This window comes from Molothrus ater, chromosome 1 (assembly GCF_012460135.2).
Source record: "Molothrus ater isolate BHLD 08-10-18 breed brown headed cowbird chromosome 1, BPBGC_Mater_1.1, whole genome shotgun sequence".
In the NCBI taxonomy this organism is placed as follows: Eukaryota; Metazoa; Chordata; class Aves; order Passeriformes; family Icteridae; genus Molothrus; species Molothrus ater.
This window is the reverse complement of record NC_050478.2, coordinates 117756866-117780853: the sequence shown is the minus strand read 5'-3', so window position 1 is coordinate 117780853 and position 23988 is coordinate 117756866. Positions and strand designations below refer to the sequence as shown.

Here is a 23988-nt window from a genome sequence, read left to right as displayed (position 1 = left end):
GACGCTTCTCCTTGCGCCTGGGGGCTGATCTGCCCACCCTCTCTGGGCTGCCTTCCCACAGCTCCGTGGCACTTTACAGTTATGTTTCCTGAAAAGTTACAGGTTCTGATTAATCTTTTTTGATGGGAAGTGGAGCAGAAAATATTTATACCCTTCCCCCGCCCGTGGTGCTGCCGTTGGGAGAGGCGGCTCCGCGGACACCCGGCGCCGGCCCGAGGGGAGGGGGGAGCCGCAGGACCGGGACCCCGGCCCGGGCTTAGCGCCGAGCAGACAGCCTGGGGGGCTGCCTGCTCCCCCTGCCCTCGGCGCTGGGGCAGGGCGGAGGGTCCGCGAGGGGAGGGGCGGCTCCAAAACTCGGCGGGTCGGGAGGAGGCGGGGGGGCGGTCCTGCAGCGCGCCCCGCAGCGCATCCACCCCACGGCTCGGGCGGGCGTGGGGCCGCGGGACGGGCGGGCAGGGCAGGGCAGGACCGGGCCGAGCCGGGCAGGGCTGGGCAGGGCCGGGCAGAGCAGGACAGGGCCCGGCGCTGCCCCACGGATGCCGCCCAGCACCGGGGGCCGCCTGCCAGGGGAGCGGGAGGAACGCAGCCAGGGAGGAAAAACTTCTTGCTTCCCTGCCTGGGACACTCGGAGCCGGGAGTAGGGGTGACGGGCAGGGTACTGGGGCGCGCTCAGAGCAAGGCAAAGGAAAGAAAACGACCCACCCCCACCATCCACCTCCTTTAATCTGGATGGATATGCTTAACAAAGCACAACGTAATACAAGCGTTTGTTCAAAATATTTTAATAAAGATTCTTTCCGACATAGATACACATACAAACGATCGTACATTGCTGTCATAATCTGATTGACCTATTTAATATATATCACTCTTTACACATCCGTGACCTGCCAACAGATCCATCATGGCTCCTATTTTGCCATCCAACCTGACAGTCCGAATTTGTATTATCTGCAAGTAGTGGAAAAAAGCAGGACTCGTTTTTGAAAAGAAAAAAAAAAAGAAAATGAAAAAAAAAAAATCTTGATTTACAAATGGCAGAGAGACAGCCACCCAGCCATGCAAACTCAAACTGAAGGCTCACTTTGGGTAAATAGCTACTTCTTGCTTTTCATCTCTCATTTTTCTTAAAAAAAAAAAATAATAATTTAAAAAAAATCAAAACCCGCCCCCCACATCCCGTGAAAAAGGAAGAGAAGAATTCCACGCGTTCTGTAAATTAGCCTAAAGTATTTAAAGTATTTCAACTTAAATAATTATCCACAGTCAGAATAATTTACATACACATTAAAAGCGGTTTAAATTATACCTTCGAAAACACAGCGCCTGGGAAAACATTGGCTTGGCAAGTATTCTTGTAGCAGCTATTGCTCTGATGCCTTGTAAAAGTAAATAGTTATTACCTGTTATAATGCAAAGAATACCCTTTCAAAAATCAGTTGGTTGAGCAATTAAGAATACACTTTTCCTGTAATTTTTGGACTGAAGCAATTTATTAAAGCTCAATTTAAATACAGGGATGATGCAACTTAAAATCCAGATGACCTTTCATAAACCTAAGCAGCTCGGATACATCAACATTTCTGGTTATATGTTGTTGGCAAATAAATGTTTTAAACACTTGGCACACAGTTTAAGTTAATCCATAAACAGAATTTTAGAAGCATTTAAAGTAACTGCACATAAGACCCATGACCTTAACACATGATAAATATTGTTGGCGTGGAAGGGTCATTTTAAAGAATAACAAATAAATAGCATGTCTTGTTTATACATCATTGCAAAGTGGAAAGAAACAAGGTGCACATAAATATTTCTTTTAAAAATGCGATACTTTCAGCGACACGGAGTAGGGGTTTTGACCGGTTATTTTTTGTCTTTTTTTTTTAACTCTCTCGATTTTTTTAAATCACTCTCACCAAACTTTGCGCATTTTCACAGGATCAAAGTTTAGAGACGATAAAAAATACAAAGTCTTCCTTAGCAATGGTCCAGTCTCTTTGTTTCTGCGAGTCACTTAAATAATAAGTTTACATTTCAAGTTTGTTTGTTTCCTGGCTCAGAATAATAATAATAATAATAATACTGCTAATAATTAATTAAAAAAAAATCTATGTTCAAGTGCCCTCTCTGATTTGTCCCTGGCGACAGCCCCGGCTCCCAGCCCGGCCTGCTATTTCCCGGCCTCTCCTTTGTCCGGACGCGCAGCGAGCCCCCCCGGCGCCCCCGGGCCGGGCCTTCCTCCCTGCCCGCGGCACCCCCGGCCCGCGCCCCCTCCCCGCCGCACGCTGCTCCCGTCGCGGTCCCGGCTCGGCGGCACCCGAGGAGAAGAGCGAGGCGAGGCGCGTCCGGGCAGAGGGTGGCGGGGGCCGGGCAGCGCTCAGTCCCTCCGCCGCCTCCGCGCCCCCCGGCCCGGGACCGCACCGCCGGCTGTCGCCGCTCCCCGGGGCCGCGGCGGCGGCGGGGGGCGGCCACGGCGGCGGCGCTTAAGGCTTCTCCGTGCACTGTTTGCAGAGGCTGGAGGAGACGCTGTTGAAGATGGCACATTTCTCCGGGCAGGAGGTGGCGGGGGGCAGCCCGGCGCTGAAGGGGTAGCCGGCCGCCTGCTCGTAGGCGCCGAGGGCGGGGTGCAGCGCCGCCGCCGCCGCCGCCGCCGCCGCGGCGGAGCTGGGCAGGGAGGCGGCCGAGATGGCCTGGCCCTGGTTGAGATAAGCCACCAAGCGCCGCATCTCCTCCAGGGCCTGCGCCTGCATCAGGATGTAGTTCTTGGCCAGGAGGAGCGTGGCGATCTTGGAGAGCTTCCGCACCGAGGGACTGTGCGCGTAGGGGATGACCGCCCGCAGCTCGTCCAGCGCGTCGTTCAGGTCGTGCATCCGCCGCCGCTCCCGCGCGTTGATGTTGAGCCGCAGCGCCTTCTGCTCCTTGGACTTCTTGCTGCCGCCGTGCCCGTGGCTGTTGGAGCAGCTGCCCTCGGCCGCCTTCAGCCCCCCGCCCCCCCCTCCGCCGCCGCCCGCCGCCGGCGAGGCGACGCGCGGGTCCCCCCCGGCGCCGCGCAGCACCAGCTCGCAGCGGCCGTCGCTGTCGTCGTCGGGGCTCTGCTCGCCGCCGCTGCTCTCGGCCACCGAGCTGCGGCTGGCGCTCTCGCCGTACTTGACGCAGACGGAGCCCGGCGGCAGCGCCAGCGGGTCGCCGCCGACTCCGGGCTGCAGCAGCGCCTCGGGCTCCGACGCCTCGTAGCAGGCGAGCGGCGAGGGCTGGCGGTCGCGGGGGTGGGAAAGGTCGAGCCCCGGGGGCGAGCGGAAGGCGGACTCCATGCGCTTGGCCGAGGCGGCGAGGCTCTTGTGGAAGAGGTCCTCTTCTGCGGGCAGCCCCAGCGCCCGCTCCATCGGCGCCCCGCTCGCCTCCGCCTCCTCCGCCCCCCTCAGCTCCCGGCCCGCTCCTCCAAGGCTCCGCGCCGCGGCGGGCGGCTCCCCGGCGTCCCGCTGGCAGAAATCGTTTCCCGGCTCTCGCCGGAGCTGCGCCGTGCCCGGCGCCGCGGCTGCCCCTTCTCTGGCTCCGGCGGCGGCTCGGACTGCGGCTCCGGCTGCGGCTCCGGCTGCGGCTCCGGCTCCGGCTCGGGCGGCGGCTCCGGCTCCGGCAGCGGCTGTGGCTCGGGCTGTGGCTGTGGCTCCGGCTGTGGCTCCGGCTGTGGCTCCGGCTGTGGCTCCGGCTGCGGCTCCGGCTCGCCCTCAGCAGGCGCCGCGCTGGGGCATTGTGCGCTGCCAGTGGAGCCGCTTCCACCGTTTATCTTGCTTGGATTCACCTTCAAGAGATTTCCGGACCCATCAACCAGCAGCCGCCGCAGACGGGGGAGTCTTTTACATCATTATCTCTGAGAGTAGGTTATTATGAAGAAGACTCGCCTGTTGGGACAGAGCTTTCTACCCAATCAGGTTAACGTTTTAATTAATAGGATTAAAACGGTAACAAACAATCCCAGGCGCTATCTGGCCCTGAGTCTGAATAGTTTCTTTTCCCAGGTCTGAAGACAGGCAGCAGCTAGAGCTTTATAAGAGGCGCCTGCTCCATTATTCTCCCTGCCATCTGTATACACAGCTTAACGCATATGTTTGCAAGACGTTGTGTCCTGTTAGTAACCCAACAACTGCCTTTAGCTTGACATGTGTGGCGACTTTCACTCATCAATGAGCACACTAAAAGCCCTACTTAGATCGAAGGATGTTCTTTGCCTCCTTCAGCAAATTACAACCCTGCACTGCAGAAAAGCCCACTTCAACACTTCTCCTTCCGAGTGCTGCCAGCAGACTTCTGCTAACTTAGCCGTGGAGTCGGGAGTGACACCCTCTCCCCCCAGCCCACCCACCCCCTGCATTTACATTAACTTATAGCTCCCTCCCACCCCCACCCGTCTTCCCGAAAAGCATCGCCTGGGAAAGAAAAACATAAAATTAAAAACCCCTGGAGCAGCCCCAGCCATCGTGCCCACTCCTGCCCACCGCCAAAGTCCACCTTGCTTCCTTGGGAGGCGGGTGGTCCCCAGTCCTCCCTCTCCCCACCCCCCCTCCAACAAACGGAGACCAAACTACGGGGAGGTTCCCCTCCTCCTTCCCTTATCCCTTTTCAAGTAGCAGATTGCTGCTTGCGAGTGATTATCCCCGGTGTCCCTATAAAAAACATAAAGCCCCATCAGTTACCTTGAAAATGAACGGATCTGGGGAAGAGAGAGGGCGGGAAGAGAAAGGGCAAAACCCACCAAACTTTTTAAAATTTATTTTTTACTGCGACTGACCAACTCTTCGCGGGTCCGTGCCCTCCTGCTTCCCTCCAGCGAGCCCGACTCGGCCGGAGCACCCCCGCTCTTGTCCCCAGCGCCGGGATGCCGCCGCCGGTGTCAGGGCGAGGCGGCCTCGGCCACCCGGTTACTCCGAGCCCCTGCTCCTCTCTCGGGGCTCCTCCTCGGAGCCGGGAACACTCTCCTCTGCACTCTTCCAAAAGCTGAAGTGGAAACCCGAGGGTCAGGTCAGAATTTTGTCCCACTACTCCTCTGATGAGCAGCTCGCTCTCGCCTTTCTGTTAGCACTCAGAGTATTTAGTGGTAGGTTTTCATTCTTATGACATCGGTAAAAAAACAATATTTCCCAACACTTCCAAATCATTCTTATGTGGCAGGATAACTGAAGGCTATGAAAATTTTTTGGTTTCTCTGGTTTCATTAAAAACCTTTTAATTGTGTCTTTCGGAGTTGGCCCCAGGTGTTGGACTCTTTTCATTACATTTTGCTCTAATGTGATGAAATTCTAATTCTCTCCTTACCATATGGTTAAATTTCCCCACTGAGAATTAGTTGAAAAAGGAGAAATAATCTATTAATCTCTGTAATAGATTCACAAATGAGGTTTGCCACAGAACCCGTTTTTGAATGGTAATATCAGAACAGTTGGGTGCCTTGTTTCAGGAAAGAAAGGACCAGGCGACAACAGAAAACGTTTGAATTTTCACCTGGAAAGAATGAAAAGAAGCCAAGCTGCAGATTTCAGAGTAATTGACTGAGATTTCATCTAGCGAGGACATGACTACAATACAGACCTTCCTCACCTCGTGTCTCCGGATCAGAGGCGAACATACAAGCCGAGCCCTCCGAAGAGGGAGGGTCTCACCCCCCGCCCCCCAGCCCCATTTGGCTGCTGCGCTTGTCCCTGGTCGCCGTCCAAGCGCACAGTCACCGAGCGCCTCGCTCCCCTCCCCCTTTCCGAGGGATGGATGTCACCGTTAACCTCTATCATTATTAATCCAAAGGCATTTTAGGTTTATTGTTTTTCAATTAGCAACTTCATTTTCCCCGGGATCATAAACAAAGGACTTTATGTTCGCAACAGGGATTTGGGTTTTTTTTATTATTATTATTTAATCTGTTTAATATCCAACTTGTAAAACTCGTGTGGTCACTTAAGGATGACGGATACTGTTATTATAATTTGATGGCTAGTGGGAACATTTCATTCCCCTCATCTTATTTCTTCGAAGACAGAGGGCTCCGGCTTGATCTCTCCCGCTGATCTGTGGGTTCACTAACACTGTCTAGTTTTTTCTGCAACTTTGGGGACGACGTACAGCGCCTCTCGGCAGGCGGCGGGTCCCATTGCCCCGGGGCTGCCCCGATGGGCGAGGGGCGCTTGCCGGGCCGCGCCGTCGGGGCGGGGGAACGGGGGCACGGCGGCGACCTCCGCGGCAGCCTCCTCTCCCCCTCGGCTGCGTTCGCTTAGATTTCCTCTCTGCGTCTGAAATACCCCTCTCTGTCTAAGCTTTTTTTTGCTTTTGCCTGTCCACTGGTCAGTCTGCATGATCTGCCCCTAGATCTGCTCGTATTCTTTTTACCTGCTTCATCCCGCCTTTTCAACCACCTCTCTTTTCCTTTCATTTCTCTCCATTCTTTCCTTTCCCTCTCTATTGGGTCTGTCCCCTGTTCTTGAGACATGAATATATCCCTTCATCTTGCCGATGTGCTTGCTCATATGTGACTTGCCGTGCTCTAAAGATGCCAACTTTCTTACAAACTTTACCTTGTGGGAGGTGTGGGAGGGAGTTGGGAGAGCAAAGTGGAGGGGACGAAAAGAGAGCCCCTCTCGCCTTCCCTGGACCCGCCTGTTGTGATCTGCCTCTCCCCACCTCACGAAGAAGTGGCTGTTTAATAGTCTACGGGAACTTTAGTTTGGAAGCAAGCAGAAGAATTTATAGAAGCTTTAAATGCGGCGCTTATAAAAATACCGAGGAATGGTCTTTGAGGTTTATGCACTCGTAAACTTTTGCTGATTGCTTCTGGGAAGTTGTCAGGCATTTAACACTGCGTTTATCTTACAGCGCAATGAAAACACATCTGCCCAGCGTCTCGTTACCTGGTTTAATTGTACCGCAGCCCTCTGCCACCAGCTCCTCCACACTTGGGTCATTATTTCGGGAAATGAGCAGCCCGGAGCCGAGCTGCAGAAGAGCTGCGCCCGCCGCCCCGGAGCATCCCCCGGGCTCGGCTGGCAGCGGCCGGGCACGGGCCGTCCTGGGCGGGACAGGAGGCAGGGGCAGGGGGCAAGGACGCCGGCAGGTCCCAGGGTACAGATGAGAGCGGACAGCACAGGGATTGCTGATTTTCTGTGGCGTCTTTAGCAATTTCTGCTCGAGAGTTACTCTGTTCCGCTCCCCACCTGTGAGAGAAGTAAAATCCCCTTTTCCCTCTTCCCAGGGTTGGGTTTGTAGAAAAGTTTCCGTGATGAAAGACATTTTCCAAATTTTGCCGTCAGACGCCCAAGGGCTGAATGCAGGCAGATTTCAGTCAGGTTGGTGTCTCCCTGCCTGCTCTGAGCAGAGGGACTGCGTGTGCCTGCTGCAGCCGGACGGCCCCGCAGCAAGAGGAGGGCTTGGGATCTTCCGCAACTTTCCTGTCCTTCTTCCAGCGGCTCAGCCCGAAGTCTCTTCTTCCTCTGACACGCCGAGCCTGGAGGAGATCAGAGCCGAGCGCCGAGTGCAGCAGGGGCAGCCCACCATGCAGGCTTTGCCCGGCTCTTCCAGCACTGAGTCAAGCTTTGGAGAGCGCTTTCGTTCGCCACAACTGCAGCTGTGCTGTCTTTGCGAATAAAACTTTATTTAAGTTCAAGGTGTAGAAAAAACCCAGTAAAAAGAAATAAAATTACCCTCCCTGCTGCATCCTCTCGTGGTGCAAACGCCCTCAGAGGTGCCTGTTTGCCCAGAGGCAGCCCCAGGAGGCCGGTGCGCTCCCCTGGGAGCTGCTCCAGCCGCAGGCAGGGCCCGGGGGGCTCCGGGCGCCTGTGGGGGTAAGAAGGGGGCGATGCTCTCAGCCCCGGGACGCCGGGCACAGCTCACGGTGCCGGGGGCAGCGGGCAGGGCGGGGGGACGTGTGTGTACAGCCGGGCTCGGGGGGCTTTGCTGAGACGAGGGGCCGCGAAGCGGAGGCAAGCACTGCCTCCGTTCCTGGGAGTGGTACAAAAGCGGCGCTGGTGAATTGACCCGCAGCGCAGTGAGGTTGAGGCTTCTCGGGGTGAGGAACGACACCCTGACAGCCCGGGCCGGGCCTCTGGGGGGCCGCTGGAGGTGTCAGGGGAATTCCGGAGGGCTGCAGAGAGATCCGGGCAGCCGAGCATTCCTGCGGAGACACGCCGGGTGTGCGCGGCGTCCCTGGGGGCTCCGTGGGGACCCACCGGCCCCGGCCCCGGCCCGGCCGCCGAGCTCCCGATCCAAAATCCACAGCACCATCTCCTGGGCTTCGGCAGAAGTGCAGGGCCCTCCTCCGAGACGGCGGGGCTGGTGGCAGTGGTGGAGGGAGCGGATGAAGCCGTAGAAACTACATGAAAATGTAAAGAGAAATTGCATTGAAACGTAAAAGACTCCTTCAGCGTTTTTCGGCATGGGGAGATAACTAATTATTCCTTTGGGGTCCCTTCTGAAACTGAAACTTGTGAGCTGTCTGTGCTTGGACAGGAGTCAGGAGGCTCTGAGGAGGTGTTTTCTGTTCAATTATATAGACACGGTAGAAAATTCATGTACTTGAAGCCGATTAGGATGGAAAAGTCTGATGCTATCCCCATTTCAGGGACAACACAGGGCATATAGGCAGTGACAAACTCACTGAGTCATTACACCGAGGTTTTTGGAGAAAGTCTGGAAGGTCCTAACATAAAGCAATAAACAAAGCTCTGCTTTGGTTTGGAGAAGTTGGAGTCCCTTCCCTTCCCTTCCCTTCCCTTCCCTTCCCTTCCCTTCCCTTCCCTTCCCTTCCCTTCCCTTCCCTTCCCTTCCCTTCCCTTCCCTTCCCTTCCCAAACCTTCCCAAACCTTCCCAAAGGTTTGGGAACAACACAGGGCATATAGGCAGTGACAAACTCACTGAGTCATTACACCGAGGTTTTTGGAGAAAGTCTGGAAGGTCCTAACATAAAGCAATAAACAAAGCTCTGCTTTGGTTTGGAGAAGTTGGAGTCCCTTCCCTTCCCTTCCCTTCCCTTCCCTTCCCTTCCCTTCCCTTCCCTTCCCTTCCCTTCCCTTCCCTTCCCTTCCCTTCCCTTCCCTTCCCTTCCCTTCCCTTCCCTTCCCTTCCCTTCCCAAACCTTCCCTTCCCTTCCCAAACCTTCCCAAACCTTCCCTTCCCTTCCCTTCCCAAACCTTCCCTTCCCAAACCTTCCCAAACCTTCCCTTCCCAAACCTTCCCAAACCTTCCCTTCCTTCCCCCCCACCCTCTTTGTTTTTCTTTGCTTCCCCTTTTCTCTTTTCTTTTCTCTCCTGTCCCCAGAGAAGCTCTTTTAGGCCCTCCAAGCCATTTCTTTCCTCATGGACACAGTTCCCCATCCATGTGCACTTCTGCACCCCAATAAATGCCTGGCTGAGTCTCAGCAGGAGCAGGGGCCAGAGCTCTGGCCATGTACAGTTAATATTAATGTTTACTCCCTGTCTGGCTTTCCCTTTCAGTCTTGACCCTATTTTCTTTGATAATCTTCCACTGTAAGGAACGTGGCACTGAGCTTATTCTTCCCACCCTTGTCTGACTAGGCTATAGATGTCTATTTTCAGTTAATATTTCATCACCAAACACTTTCTATAGGCTTTTGCTTTTCCTTCCATGCTTCTTGAACTCCATCCAGTTCACTTTTATTGGTACTGAAAGTACTTAAATCTGAAAGCAGTAGTCGAGATGCTATCTCATCAGTATTGTATACTGAGAGAGGCATCTATCACTTCCCGGGTACGTGACACCATGTCTCTGTGTTAGAAGTCCAAAAATTGCACTGGATTTTTTTTTGGTCACACTGCTAGATCCTATTTAATTTACTGAAGCCCATACATACAAATCTATATGTTAGTGGGCATGTATATTACACCTACTGTATTCCCTTCAGTCACCACTTTGCAATTATAGGAAGAAAAAAATACTTTTGCGTGCCTTCTTTCCATTCCTTATAAATCCATGCTGTTTACTGGTTGTGGATGCATTCTCCCCTAAGTGCTTAAGATTTTTACCTTTTAATATTTTTTCCTCTTTATTACTGCAGAGTGAAGTTAGGCTTACCAGATGGTAGATGACAGGTTCACTCTTTCTCTTCCTCTTCCCTTGCCATTTTAAAAGATCAGTAACCTTCTCCTCTTTCTTTTCAGACATCTTACAGCTCACTAATTCTCCAGGAACACTAAAATATTGTCAGTATTTTGGATACATCCATTAGTCAATTCCCCCTTCTTCCCCATAGGAAGCATATGCTCAGTTTCACATCCTTAGTTTTCTCTCCCTCAACCTTCCCTATGACATTCTCTCAACAATCCTAACTACAAGGTTGTTTTTCCTAACTGAGCTTTCTTTTTCATAAAAATTGCAATTAGTACTTTTTAAAATTTAGAATCATCACTCCTTTTACCCCCTTCTTTGTAGAATAACAAATCTCTTTTATTTCTAGTAATTCCCTTTTTCCCCTTGTAATTAAAAGATAATTTAAAATCTGTACACACCTAGGTCGTTGCAACATTAAAAAATGGAGGCACTATGACTTGCAGTGCTCTTATATTCTATAAATAAGGCAATTTTATATGTTTAATGAGTTATCATGGGCATAAAATAAAAAAAAAGTGTTGAAATACAGTTCAGTAAGAGTTAAAATCCTTATATTTAACAGTGAAAAAAAATTTTGTTCTCAAATTCTTCCTATATTTCAAGTATTTCTGAAGAAAAGTATAAGCTCATTTCCCATTATATCTCTTTAGTTGCCAAGATAAGTAACAAGAAAGAACAAAGAATTTCCTTCCTGGATTACTTTGCTAAATTCATACTTTAATCTTTTGGTAGATGATGTTTTTCAAACACACTCAGATGTCTGATTGTCAGCTTTATGTCTCAGCAAATATTCCCAGCAATTCAGGTACAGTAAAGTATCTACCTCTAGCAAGCCTCTGTGTACTATATAACTTTTATAGTCATTATAAAAAGTAATTTATTGAAAAAACTTAAACCTTTTCCAACTCAACTGACTTTTGATTTAAAGGTGTGTGATCCTGGTTATGGTAATCAGGTGTGGTAGGTGCTTTTTTCAGAATTAGGTTTGCTGTTTATGTCACAAAGTTTAGAAGCTCTGAGAGTAACATCCTCTAAAACATAGCATGCTCAGAGAAACAGAGATATCAGCTCATGTTTCACTGTTACAGTGCCTGGAATTGCACATAATACAAGGTAGAAGAACTTTTCCCATTTTTAGATCACATTTTTTTCTCCTGGGTATTATTTCTCTTTGCTTTCACTGAAGTACAATACAATTCTGACTATGGACTGGCTCTGGGGAAACAGCTTGTAATAAAAAGGGGGAAGTAATATTGCTTTTCTTTCTTTCTTTTCTTTCTTTTCTTTCTTTCTTTCTTTCTTTCTTTCTTTCTTTCTTTCTTGCTTTCTTGCTTTCTTGCTTTCTTGCTTTCTTATCTTTGCTTTCTATCTTTCTATCTTTTCTTTCTTTTCTTTCATTCTTTTCATTTTAAAAGTGACAGGATCCTTTAATGACAACAGTGATCACGACCAACAGGAAAGCTCCTTATACCAGTGCCTAGCTCTGATTAGCACTGTGACACTCACAATATTTTTGAGCCAAACCATTGCAATTGCATTTGAACTTGTTTTTCCATCCAGAGAGGAGAATGCTGCCAGCTATGGTCCCAGCACTTTGCTGACTGTGTGGGCAGAGGCCTGCTGGTGCAATCTAAAGGAGTCTACTTCACTGCATCCTCAAGGACTGGGGAGAAAAATCAGGGAAGCATCAGCAGCTGAGGTATGGACCCTGCTGAGCTCCTGAGAGATCCAGCTGCTGACCTCTGACATCTGGGCCAGCCTTGGTGCTGCTCAGTTAGTCCTGTATTCAAACCCAGGCATAGCACACCCACTGAAGAGTTGAGCCAGATACCATGGTGGATTAAAGACAGAGGCCATATGCTATTCATGGAGAAAAAACCCCATACAGTTCAGTTTTATGAGGAACTTTGTCTTTCAGAGTATTTTGCAACATAGTCTCAGTTGCCAAGAGCAGTCCAGGTACCACTAAGCTTACACACAACTTCCCTTCTGAGGGTAAGGTTGAGTGACCAGAGAATGGTTGAGGTCTGACAAAAGCTTTTAGCATCCTTAGTCCTGTCTTAGGCTGTCACAGAGACTTACCAGTGTTTCCTTTGCAGAGTAATTTGATTATTCCAGAAGAGGACTGCTGGAGGCAAGGAGTTCCACGCACCTGCAGGCTGAATCCACCAAGGTGACAGTCAGTTGTGCAAAGGCACATTTGCATGGAGATCTGAACATATTTCAAACTGATTTACTTCATAATTGTCCCATTTCTCTCACTGGTGAACTGCTTGGACAACAGATTTATTTGAGTTTAAATGGGCATGAAAAGAAGTGGCAAGGCTGGAGGCAAGACTAGATGCATCTGATCTACAAAACATGTAAGATTACTTCTGGGAACTTGTGAGCTGAGAGACTGCCAGGGAAAGGGCATAGAGCCTTTTCACATGCCTGACCCTGCACACAGCTACACATAATATCAGACCTTGTTAGCACAGGAAAGAAGCCCACCATTAATGTAGTGGTTGGTTCCTGAGTTCTTGTCTATAATCCTGAAATAAAGATCTTAGTGAAGAATGGCATGCTGTTTTCTGAGACATCACTGAGGTCAGCCTTATAGGGGTCTGATTAGCCATCAGACTTGGAGAGGTGTGTGCTTGAACAGCCAGAGGTTCCCTGAGACACATTTCTTTAGACTCCCAAATAGGTTGTGGGAGATTCCCTGCCTTCCTCTCTTAACTGTGGTCATAGGAAGTTTTGCAGGAATCCTCCAGTGTAATGAGTGTCATCCAGTGTAATCATCCAGTGTAATCCCATGCATGAGCAGAAGCTCATGCATGGGATGAATCTGGACCCACGTGCTCACACTTAACGAGACTTGGGCCCCATTTTTGGCCATAAACTCAGAATTATTCCATCAGCATGAGAGTAGCACAGTGAGAAGCATGGACCCTGCAACACATTGTTATCATATTCACGCTGTTGATTCTGATTCTCTGATAAAGTTAATTGACTGAGTCAGGGCAAATTTGCTCCACACCTGCTCTGGACAGAGCAAGCTCAACCAGCTCTCATCAATCACTCCCACCAGGAAACTGGCACAAACAGTGCTTGTTCAGCTGGTGCCAGAGGCTGAACTTGATGGCACTGGTACAATCCCAGAGTGTAAGACTGTGGGATGTGCAAATGACCCTGGGGGAACCACATCAGAATCTTACACTAAGCCACTTTATTTTTTACCCTTAAATTACATTTCCTGAACCTTTCTAGTAAACTTTGTTAGTCTCAATGTCATTCACTTAAAGCTCTGGCAGCATTTCCTTCACATGAAGTGCAATTTATGCATTTGTGATCTGTCCATTATCAAATTGGTTCTAGGATGGACTAAGGGTGTCCATGTTCAACATCCTTATCTGGGAGCCTTCAGCAGGAGACATGGCTGCACTTTGCTGTGTGGGTAGGAATCCTGCAATCCAGGAGTCCAAGAAACCCTGCCTTGCATTTGCTGGGCTCATTCATCAAGAGGTTCACCCCAGATAGGGCTTGTTTAGGAAGGGCTATTAGACGCACCACACCTGCCTCATCCTTTGTTTTGTGAATATTTCTGAGCCTTTTAACGTGTTTTGCCCTGCCCTCCTGTCTGTACTCAAAGCACTCCATCCAAAGCCCACGCCTCTTCACAAAGGGAGTATGTCTCTAAAAGCTCTGGCACAAGCCTGTGGTAGCCTGTGGCTGTCCTGCACAGTGGTTGCATGGAATGAGAAGCAGTTTGACATAAGCCCTGAGAGGAGCAGGGTTCTGCCAGCCCCCTGTAACATGGTTATGACATGGATTTTGGCAGCCTTGGTAAACCCAGGACCTTGGGTAAGGCAGAAAACTGGTTAAGAGCTGAAACTCTTCCCAAGGCAGCTGTAGAAGGTTAAACTCTATATCTGCAGACAGTAGGTGGCAGGAGAAAGGGAGGCAGACATCACCAAACCTTATAAATCATGTCTGCTTTTGAAGACCTTAAGTGCGTTGCTGGCTTTTCATCAGCAGAGAGAGGAGCCTGACTAGGAACCTCCATTTGGAGACAAGTCAGAGCACACAAAAAACTGAGCAGAGATGTGTGTTGAGCTCAAAGATAATTTGACAAGAACAGCAGCAGCAGCAGCAATAGGAGCTGCAAAAATCCTAAAATCTTAAATGGGCAACTACTTAGCAGGAGGCAAATAGACTGTAAAGTAAAATATATTGTATGGAATACACATTTAAACATTTGAATCCTTTCAATTCTGTTTACAGGCTGTAGCTACAGACCCTCATCCTATATCAATGCTAAATAACTCTCTATGCAGTTTGAGATCAGGAGCTTCAACCAGGACCAGGTGGCACTCAAGGGGTTATTGTGATTGGCACTCTGTCTCGTGATAACTTGCTTGTGTGCCCAAAAGTCAAATCTGAAATAAAGGAGCACATTTAAGATTTCAGACTGGATGCTGACATACAAACCTGGGCATGGGCAGAAACAAAGCTATCAGCCCTCCTGTCCTCACCCCAGCCTTCATGGGCACAGTGGTGGTGTGCTTCTCTCTGAGCTGGGCTCTGAAGACTCTCATGCTGGAGTTCAGCTGTCCCAGTGAATTTAATTCCTCAAACATCTGGTCTCCGTCTGCTGCAGGAAAGATGGTGGGCCAGATGGGAAATCCTAGTGGCTGCAGACAGCCTGGGGGGCACCTACTACATTGTTCTCAAAGATGATTTGAAAATTATAGATCACAGAACCTAAAGAGCTTTCACATATATTACTATAAATAAAGTGCCTTTTCATTTTGCTTTTTTTTCTTCCCCCAATTATTTTATAAGGGAAAGATGCTAATACACGTAATATGCAAGAGATATATTCACTAGACATTTAGCAGGCCAACCATGCTTCCAGGGAAAGGAAAATAAAAGGCAGGCATTGAGCCTGAGCTGTGCACACAGTGTAGTTAGTACACACCCTGCTTCTGCTGTCAACCATTCCAGATAGCCACTTCCAAACCAGTTTGGGAAGAGACTGGCTTGAGGTGTGGGCCCATGTGAACCTCATGAAGTTCAACAAGGCCAAATGCAAGTTTTTGCACCTGGGTCAGGACAATCTGGAATCTCAGTGCAGACTGGGGAATGAAGGGATTGAGAACCACCCTGTGGAGAAGAACTTGGGGATCCTGGTGGACAGGACTCAAAAAAGAGCACTTGCAGCCCAAGAAGTCAGCTGTACCCTGGGCTATATCACAAGAAGTGTGTCCAGCAGGTTGAAATTTAAAGAGGGTAGATTTAGATTTGACAGAAGGGAGAATTTTTGTGAACAGTGTGATGAGACATTGGAACTGGTTTCCCAGAACTTTTGTGGGTGCCTCTGGAAATGTTTAAGGCCAGAGTCAATGAGCTTTCAAGCAATTTGATCCAGTGAAAGATGTCCCGGTTCAAAGCAGAGAGGGTTGGATCAGCTGATCTTTAGAGGTCTCTTCTGACCCAAACTAATCTGATTCTAAGGGTCCAATAGCAGTTCCTGCCAGTTCATGGCCACAGGGTAATATGGTCTGCAAACAGGTTTGACTCCTTTCATGCTGGATAGCCATCTCATCTCATCTCATCTCTTCCATCCTGGAAGGCTTTGTCTTTCCAGATGACAAACGTGCCAGCATGCTCTGTTTTTTTCTTAGTGTGATGGTGCACATTCTGTGCCGCATGCCTATACTGCATCTCTTATGTTATTTTAGGTTTTGTAAACTGGCAAAAGAAACACAAAGTAGCAATAACATTTTAGGGCCATTGGGGCTGAAGGAGACAGAGGCCAAGTGCTCAGGGCTCTGGGTGAAGCCATCCTGTTGAAGGTGGTTTTGGTCCTAGCAGTGCGGGTATCCATCAGTCTGTGCCACTTTGTCTGGGGCATTAGGGACTCCCATTCCCTTTACTTAAGAGTGCAGATATAGCCCAAAAACTGAACCTTCATCACTGGGATAATCTCAGCTGACAAGTGAAGGTTGCACAACTTCCTCAAGATGTGAAATGATGAAGGAAACTTTGTTCTATGAACTGGACAAACCAGACAGTACAGAGGGTCAGCAAATTTAGGTACAAACAGAGACTCAATGTAATTGGTTTCAGCCCTTGGATTTTTGTTTTTTTACCTTTGCAATCAATGATAATCAGAGACTGACCATGCATCGCTTACTGTCATCACTAAGAAGGATCTGGCAGCTTCTACTTTGGGATTACAGAAATTGTTCTTTCAACTCCAAATAGTGATGCTGCAGTTTGAATACAAACCTGACTGAGGTTCAGTAGTTAATAGAAATGCAGTGTAACAAAGTCTAGTGCTAGATCATGTTTATGTTATGCTGTCAGGAAAACAGAAATCAATCCAATTTCAAATGGAAGGTGGACAACAGCTGCCAGAACTGCTGCTGGAATGAAACCCTGGAAGAAAAAAGGAAGGGTATTAGCATAGGGTAGTCAGAACAGTTTATTTACAAAAATTATTGTCAGTTGAAGGAAGGGACTAAAACAGGAAGGATTTTATTTCACAATATTCACAATATTTAATTCACAATTTCACAGGATTTTATTTCAGCCTGTATTGTGATTCTTCAGCAGTTACAGAAAAAGGTTTATCAAAATAGAAGAAAAAAATCTGAAGAAATAATCTTGGAACTGGAAAATACAGGAGAAAGATGAGAGGGATATTTTAATGGCTGCCAAGAAATTTTGAGTGTTCAAACAGTTAAGGAATTTCTACAAAACACAAAGACTAATTAAAGCAAAAGGCCATAAAGGCTATCCCCACAGGTGACACAGCTGGTGCAGAGATTTATCCCTTTAGATCAATCAAACTTGACACAGATTATTTGCTGAAGTGTTTGAGAAACCTCCCTGTTCTCCCATTTCTGAGACAGTCTTGCTACAACTAAACAGGAGATTTTGGTATTTCAGGTAATTTCTGCTGGTTTGTCTGGAATGGAAGGCACATTTTAGAGTCTCAGTCTCAGCTATGTGGACATGGCTTTATCAATTTGTGGTAAAGTGCAGCTTTAGGTGAGCATTCTTCTTCTTCAGTCCATTTGTTGTGAACTATCACTCAAGTAATAAATACCTATTGGTAGAAAAGGGCTACACAACCATTTTATTGCTATGTTTAGTATTTCTGTTACAGAATAGTGGCAATAAAACAGGGCTAATACAACCTTAGATTTTGCTTGCAAGAACAACACAGAAAAATCTGCTATAAACCAAGGGAGATTGATACTTGAAAAAATAAAAGAGGGAGATAAGCAAAACCAGAATGCCCTAGGAGCTGCCACCACTTGATAAAAACAGTCTGTGTATATGTGAGGATATTGGTTGTGTCATGAGAGGTAGCCTGGTGGTCATAGGAGGTTGTAAATCCAGATGGACACATGCTCTGCCAAGAGGAGAGCAGACAAGAGGCATTAAGTCGATTGTTTTGCACAAGACATTTTCAGGCAACGACCAGCAGGTAGAGTTGACCGAGTCCCAAAATACAGCACAGTCAGGAAAGGGCTGTGTCAGGGTAGACCCAGAGTTTGAAATGACAAATATGCAACTCTAATTCAGCATCGAGTCTGTTAAAGTTACTAGCTCATTTGCAAGTATTTGAAGGTCTCTGCTGTGTTAACCATGCGGCAGTGATGAAGATGGTGATGGTGTGTGCTGTCTAAGGGAAGGTGTGGGGAAGTGTGTTGTAGATGGTGCTGGCACATGGCTTTTGGAAACAACTGTTGGGTTGTGCTCCCGTAGTGCCGTACTGATCGGCTCCCGCACAGGCAGTGCGTGGAACAGACCTCTGTTGGGTTCCTTGGCTCTTAATGAGTCTAAACAACAGCTGTTCTCTCTTTCTTTGGGCCAAAGTCAAATGCTGAAGCATAAAACATGTGGGTTACAGTGCCATGGAGGGAGTGTGCAATTCATCCTGCTGTAGCTGTGGCAGGCATGTGCACTTGTGTGAGCAGCATTTACATGCATATGACAGTCTTGGGGAGGGCAGGAGAGTCACAAACTACAGATTCTGGTTTAAAAAGCTCAAAGGAACCACTGCAAGCATTTAATTGGACCTCCTGTGCAATACATAAGACTGCAGTGAATTAATTTGTTTAGACTACATCATGTCTGTGGAAAAGAAAGCCCTAATGTTTCGATTTCTCTGTTAATGCAGGCTAACCTTAGAGAAATTGCTCCAATGATAGCTGTTCTCCCTTTTTAAAACATGTCACTTTCTCCTGGTTTGAACCAGGTTAGTTTCAGCTCCTTTGCATTGCACTATTGCATTTCTCTTGGCCAGACTGAAGACCATTCTTACTAATGTTAATTGAGTTGTCAACTTCCCACTTGTTAAAGTCAAACTCTTTAGTTTATCATAATAAAACACACCTCAGGGAGTCTTCTGGTTAGTTGCTGAGCTCTTTCTGTATTGTTAGCTGCCTCCTTGAGGAGGAGCAGCACAACTGAAGTCTGTGCTCCAACTGCACTCTTTCAGGGTGTCAGTCATTGACTGGCTGTTTGAATGCTGAGCCTGAATACCAGGTTCTTCTCCCCTGCTTGATATTCCTTGTTAATGTATCCAAAGATTACAGTAGACCCTAAATTGCACTTGGAACAGTGTTCAGGTCTCTGGCCATTTTTTCCCTTAATAAAACCATCTCTTTTTCTTTGTCAAGCTGACAGTTACAATCAACTCAGCAGTTTTGTTCAAGATGATGTGGGCAGGATATTACCATGGTTTTAGTAATCTTGAACTTTTCCAGTATTTTACAGGCTATAGAAATACTTTTCCAGTATTTTACAGACTATAGAATAGAGTAAGCTTCTTTGTCAACTCTTGAAATTCTTTTACACAAAATATCTTGCAACGTAACCCTCATCTACATCGTGTCAGGGAATTCATATTCATTTAAATACACCTGCTAAATCTACAGGGATTTGCATGTGCACTTTAAATATGCTGCAAGTTATACTTAAATATGCATTGCAGACCAGAGAACTGGTGTTCAGCTGCTCACAGAGTTTAAAAGCAGAAAACACTATTATCATAATTTAATCTATGTTAGTCTATGAGGATTCTAGAACAGGTTTAGTTCAAGAAGGAAAGAGAAGCAGCCTTACATTTATTTCAGAAGCTGTACACTTTGGTCTAAATTTGCATGATTTAGACTGCAGATTTCCTTTTCTGTACTTGTTAGAAATAACATATAATTCCTGTGTGATCTGAAGCAGCTTTTTCAAGCTTACATTTTCACTGAATTCAGAGGTTTCAGCTGCTGAGAAGATATCAGAGTAACTGAAAATTTTCAAAAAATCTAATTATCTTCACCATTAACATTTTACACAACTTCTAAATGAACTGTATTCAGTGTCTGTTGCTAGCTATTGAAACTTGCAAATTGGACAATGGTTGAGGCTGGAAGCGACCTCTGGAGGTCATCAGGGCCAAATCCCCTGCTCAAGCAGGGTCTGTTATAGGAGGTTTCCTAGGACCATTACCAGTTGCCTTCTGAGTAGCCTCGCAGGTAGAGACTCCACAACCTCTCTGGGCAAATTATTTCAATCTTTGACTAGCCTCACAGTAAAAAAATGTGTGAGTTTTCTCTGTGTTTAGATGGAATTTCATGTTTTCAATTACTAACCATTGCCTCTTGCCCTATCTATGGCTATTACTGAAATGAGTCTGGCTCTCTCTTCTTTGTTTTTTTTTTTGGGTTTTTTTTTTTTTTTGTTGTTTTTTTGTTCCATCAGATATTTATAAATGTTGATAAGAACTCCCCTGAGCCTTCTCTTCTCCAGACTGACAGTCCTAGCTCTTTCAGTTTCTCCTCACACAAGAGATGCTCTAGACCCTTGATCATCTTTTTTGGCCCTGCACTGTATTCATTCCAGTAAGTTCATCTCTCTCTTCTGTTGGGGAGCTTAAATCTGGACAGATTGCTACACATGTGTCTGACCAGTGTTCAATAGAGGAGAAAGATCAACTCCCTCAACCTACTGCCAACATTTTTCCTAATGTAGTGTCCAGGATAGTGTTGGCTTTTTTTGCTTCACTGGTGACTCATACTGTTTGCTGTCCAAGGGCCCCAAGATCCTTCTTTACAGAGTTGCTTTCCTGGTGGTTGTCCCCAGCATGTGCTGGTCCCTGGGGTTATTCCTTCCTAGGTACAAGAATTTGCATTTCTCTTTGTTGAACTTCAACAATTTCCTCTCTGCCCAATTTTCCAGCCTGTCCAGGTCCCTCTGAATGGTAAAACTGATATATGAGACACACCTCACAGTTTTTTGTCATCTGTGAACCTGATGAGTGCACTGTTTTCCAGTGTCCAGGTCAGTAGTGAGGCTAAACAGTATTGGCACCAGTGTGGTGTACCCTGTGGTATACCACCAATAATTTGACCACAAATGAAATTTATGATGCCAATCATAGCTCTCTGGCCCCAGTTACTTATTCACTTTCCAATTCATCTCACTTTCCACTTTCCTAACTTTTAGTTTATCGGCTGGCCTATGATGATGCAATGAGACACTGTGAGAAACTAAAGTCAAGGTAGACAACAAAAAAAAATCAAGTATGACAACTCTTACTAAAATCAAGGTAAACAACAGCAGCTTCTCTTCCCTCATCCATCAGCCAGCTGTCTCATTATGGAAGGCCATCACGCTGGTTAAACATGATTTCCCCTTCATAATTCTATGCTTATGGCTTCCAATTACTTTCTTCTTTGAAAAGGGCTTCCAAGCAGATTTTCATCATCTTCTCAGTGACTGAGGTGAGGTTGACCAGCCTGTAGTTCTTCAGTTATTTGTTACTGCCCTCCTTGAAGATAAAAGTGACACTTCCTTTCTTCCATTCTGCGGGAACTTCACCTACACGACAAGAACTTGCAAAGATATGTGACCTCAAGAGTGACCTTGTGATGAAATCAGTTAGTTCTTGCAGGACACATAGTGTCTGTTTAATTTGTTTAAGTGTTCCCTAACCTGCTCCTCCTTCACTAAGAGTGAGTCTTCCTTGCTCTGGCTTTTCTCTCTTGTTGAATAGGCCTGGGGTTCCTGAAGACTTTGTTCCTTTGGGGAGATTGAAACAGCCACTTCTGTGTGTCCACTGACATGAGATCACCTGCTTCATTCAGAAATAGACTCATATTTTCCTTGTTCAACCTTTTATTACTATAACACAATGGCAGGGCATCTTCTGGTTGCCTTGACATCCCTCAGGAAGGCCAAATTTAGGGGAGCTTTGGCTTTCCTAATATCATGTCCATTTCCCTACATGTCCAGGCAACATTTATACATTTCTCCTTTGTAGTCTGTTCTAGATTCCACCTCTCATATACTGCCTTTATGCTTTGAAACTCTGTGATCCATTCCCTGTTTAGCCAAGCCTGTATCCTAATACATCTACATTTTTTTTCCCCTGAATATTGGTGTGAAGCGTTGTTCTCAGAGGATTCTGTCCTTAAAGACCTGCTACCTTTCTGAGGTGCTTTAGCCTTCAGAGCTACCACCCATGGGATCCTACCTGTAAGATATCTGAATAAATTAAAGTCTGCGCTTCTGAAGAACAGACTTTATTCTGCTAGTCATCTTCCCCAATGAGTGTGAATTCCTATGGAGATAAACCAAATTTATGTTCACTTAGAATAGTTCAGGGAAATGAAATACCAAGATTCAGTAATTGCTTGAGGAAGTAATTATGGGTTTTGGGCTACAAGCATATATTTTGTGTTTATGCCAAAGTGGAAATTCTATAAAATCAACCTAAGACAGATAATAAAATGCCTTTTGCAAAGGATGGACAAAAAAAGACCCATTTTGTCATCTATCATATTTTAGACAAAAAAAGGGATCCTTCATCCTTCTCTCTGAGGTCACTGCATGGAATGGGTTTCTTGCAGCAAATGTCTCGCATCTCTTGGCAGGTGGCAATGACTCTCAATAGGCACTGTGGATGGGCCACCTCATTTTGGATAGAGAAGAATTTGGGCATGTTGATACAAATGGTATTATTCAATTTGCTTTCAGGGTCATCAAATGGCCATGGTTTATTTTATTTACTGTCACAGATACTGTACATCTGACACTAATAAAATTTATTTTTGCAAAGGTCTATGTTGCTGTTGTTATTATTATTATTATTATTATTATTATTATTATTATTATTATTATTATTATCATCATCATCATCATCATATGTATAAGTCTTTAAATGAGGTTTTCCAGTCTTTTAGATTAAATAGAGGCCTTTCACATATTTTCTTGTATTCTGCAGTGTGATCATGGACTCCTCGTAGGGCTAAATTCCATTCATAATTGTAGAGAAGATAAAAGAGAATGGAACTGGGAAAACAAAAGGTTTTCAGTTTGTTTTTGTCTTCTTCTTTTTCTTTTTTTTTAATTAAAGTGAATTGTAAAAGCTCTTCTTAGGTCATTTTAAGCCAGCTTGTAAAATAGTGGGGTGCAGTTTTCTGTAGTGTTACTTGGGATCAAATGAACATGGAGTAAAATTTGCAGTAACTGGAGGTACTGTGTTTTGTTAATTTATTAGAGCAGTGCCAGGACACCAGCACTGCAAAGGCCTGTGCTATATATGCAGTTTGAATAAATAACATTTCTCTCTTAAAAATCTAGCAATCTCACTCTTTTTAACAGCACTAAAATTATTTAAGATATAAATTATTTATATCTTATCTATTTATATAGCATTAAAATATTAGAAGCTGAAAAAAATCCAAGAAATATAGATTGACTAAATAGGGGCTATTCCTGTGCCTCAGAGAGCTATGAATTTTATAACCCCATATAAACAATTACAAAGTGCACTATGCTTTAGACAAATACACCAAAAGAGTAAAAGGTTCTATTAAACTGGCAAAAAAATCAGTGAAATGAAAAATTAATTAAACCTTCCTCTGACCTTATTGTTTTGGAAACTCGAGGTTTCTGGAATTTGCAGGTTTAATTTTTGTATCTTTTATTTCCTTTTTTGGAAATGAACAGTTGACAGTCTGCTTTATATGCAGCATGCATAGCACATAAATAGCATTCAAATTAAATTCTACACCAGCTGTACATACCCCATACATGTGGTTCGCGAATGTTGCTGACTGCAAATGGTGCATATTTTGATTTTCAGTTGATATCTAAAACTGTGAATTATCTTCTGAATATGTAGTGTTTTGCTTTCAATCTCTAGATTACATTTATATCAAGCAAAATAAATACAACTGTCTGATAATCACAACCTGGTTTTCTTCAGCTAAGGTAAAGATTAGTTCCTGGCAAAGTGACCCCAAGTCTCGTCATCTTCAAGGTGAGAGTCCCATTTTGGGTGTGAAAGGGAAGTTTGAAATGAAAAGTAGCCACAGAGGAGAAAACCCAGCATGCTGCAGCCTGTTAACCTGAAGTCTCTTGAACAAGGGGCTGCTTTTACTGCTGTCAAGTCCTAGTGTGCCTTTAATGTAGTGAGGTTTGGTACTCAGCTATTAGCTCTTTCAGGCATGTTCACACTGCTTGACATTTATCTAACACTGACTCCCAGAAACCTGTTCCAGCATCCACTGGGCCCAGTATAAAACCTTGTGAGGATTTTTTTGGATGTGGCCTATGTCTGGTTCTTCCAATATCCTGGTCAGGAATATGGCAGGGAGCCATTGGAGGGAGGAGAAGTAGCCAGATGGCACCAGTACACTGTTGCTTTGGCATTTTTTTCTGGCCAGCTGACTGGCGCGATCTCTAAGGAGGATTTTTGTTTGTTTGTTCATTTGTTTTGTATCTTTTCTTTCAGGTAGCCTGTGGACCTGAGTTAAACTCACTGGTAGCTTGCTCACCTTACAGATTTTCCACCTTTTCTTTTATCTTTTTACTTGTTGTACA

General features: G+C 46.2%; 1 protein-coding gene across 1 annotated transcript; it reads right to left on the bottom strand.

Moving 5' to 3' along the window:
* Positions 1–2395: 2395 nt before the first annotated feature.
* Positions 2396–3473, bottom strand: BHLHE22 (basic helix-loop-helix family member e22). Its single transcript, XM_036379097.2, has one exon. The coding sequence runs from the start codon at positions 3384–3386 to the stop codon at positions 2487–2489; it is 900 nt and encodes a 299-aa protein (XP_036234990.1). The 5' UTR covers positions 3387–3473; the 3' UTR covers positions 2396–2486.
* Positions 3474–23988: the final 20515 nt, after the last annotated feature.

Bases quoted from the DNA above. Each gene is read 5' to 3' on its own strand.
- BHLHE22 (XM_036379097.2), bottom strand. From the start codon at position 3,386: ATGGAGCGGGCGCTGGGGCTGCCCGCAGAAGAGGACCTCTTCCACAAG.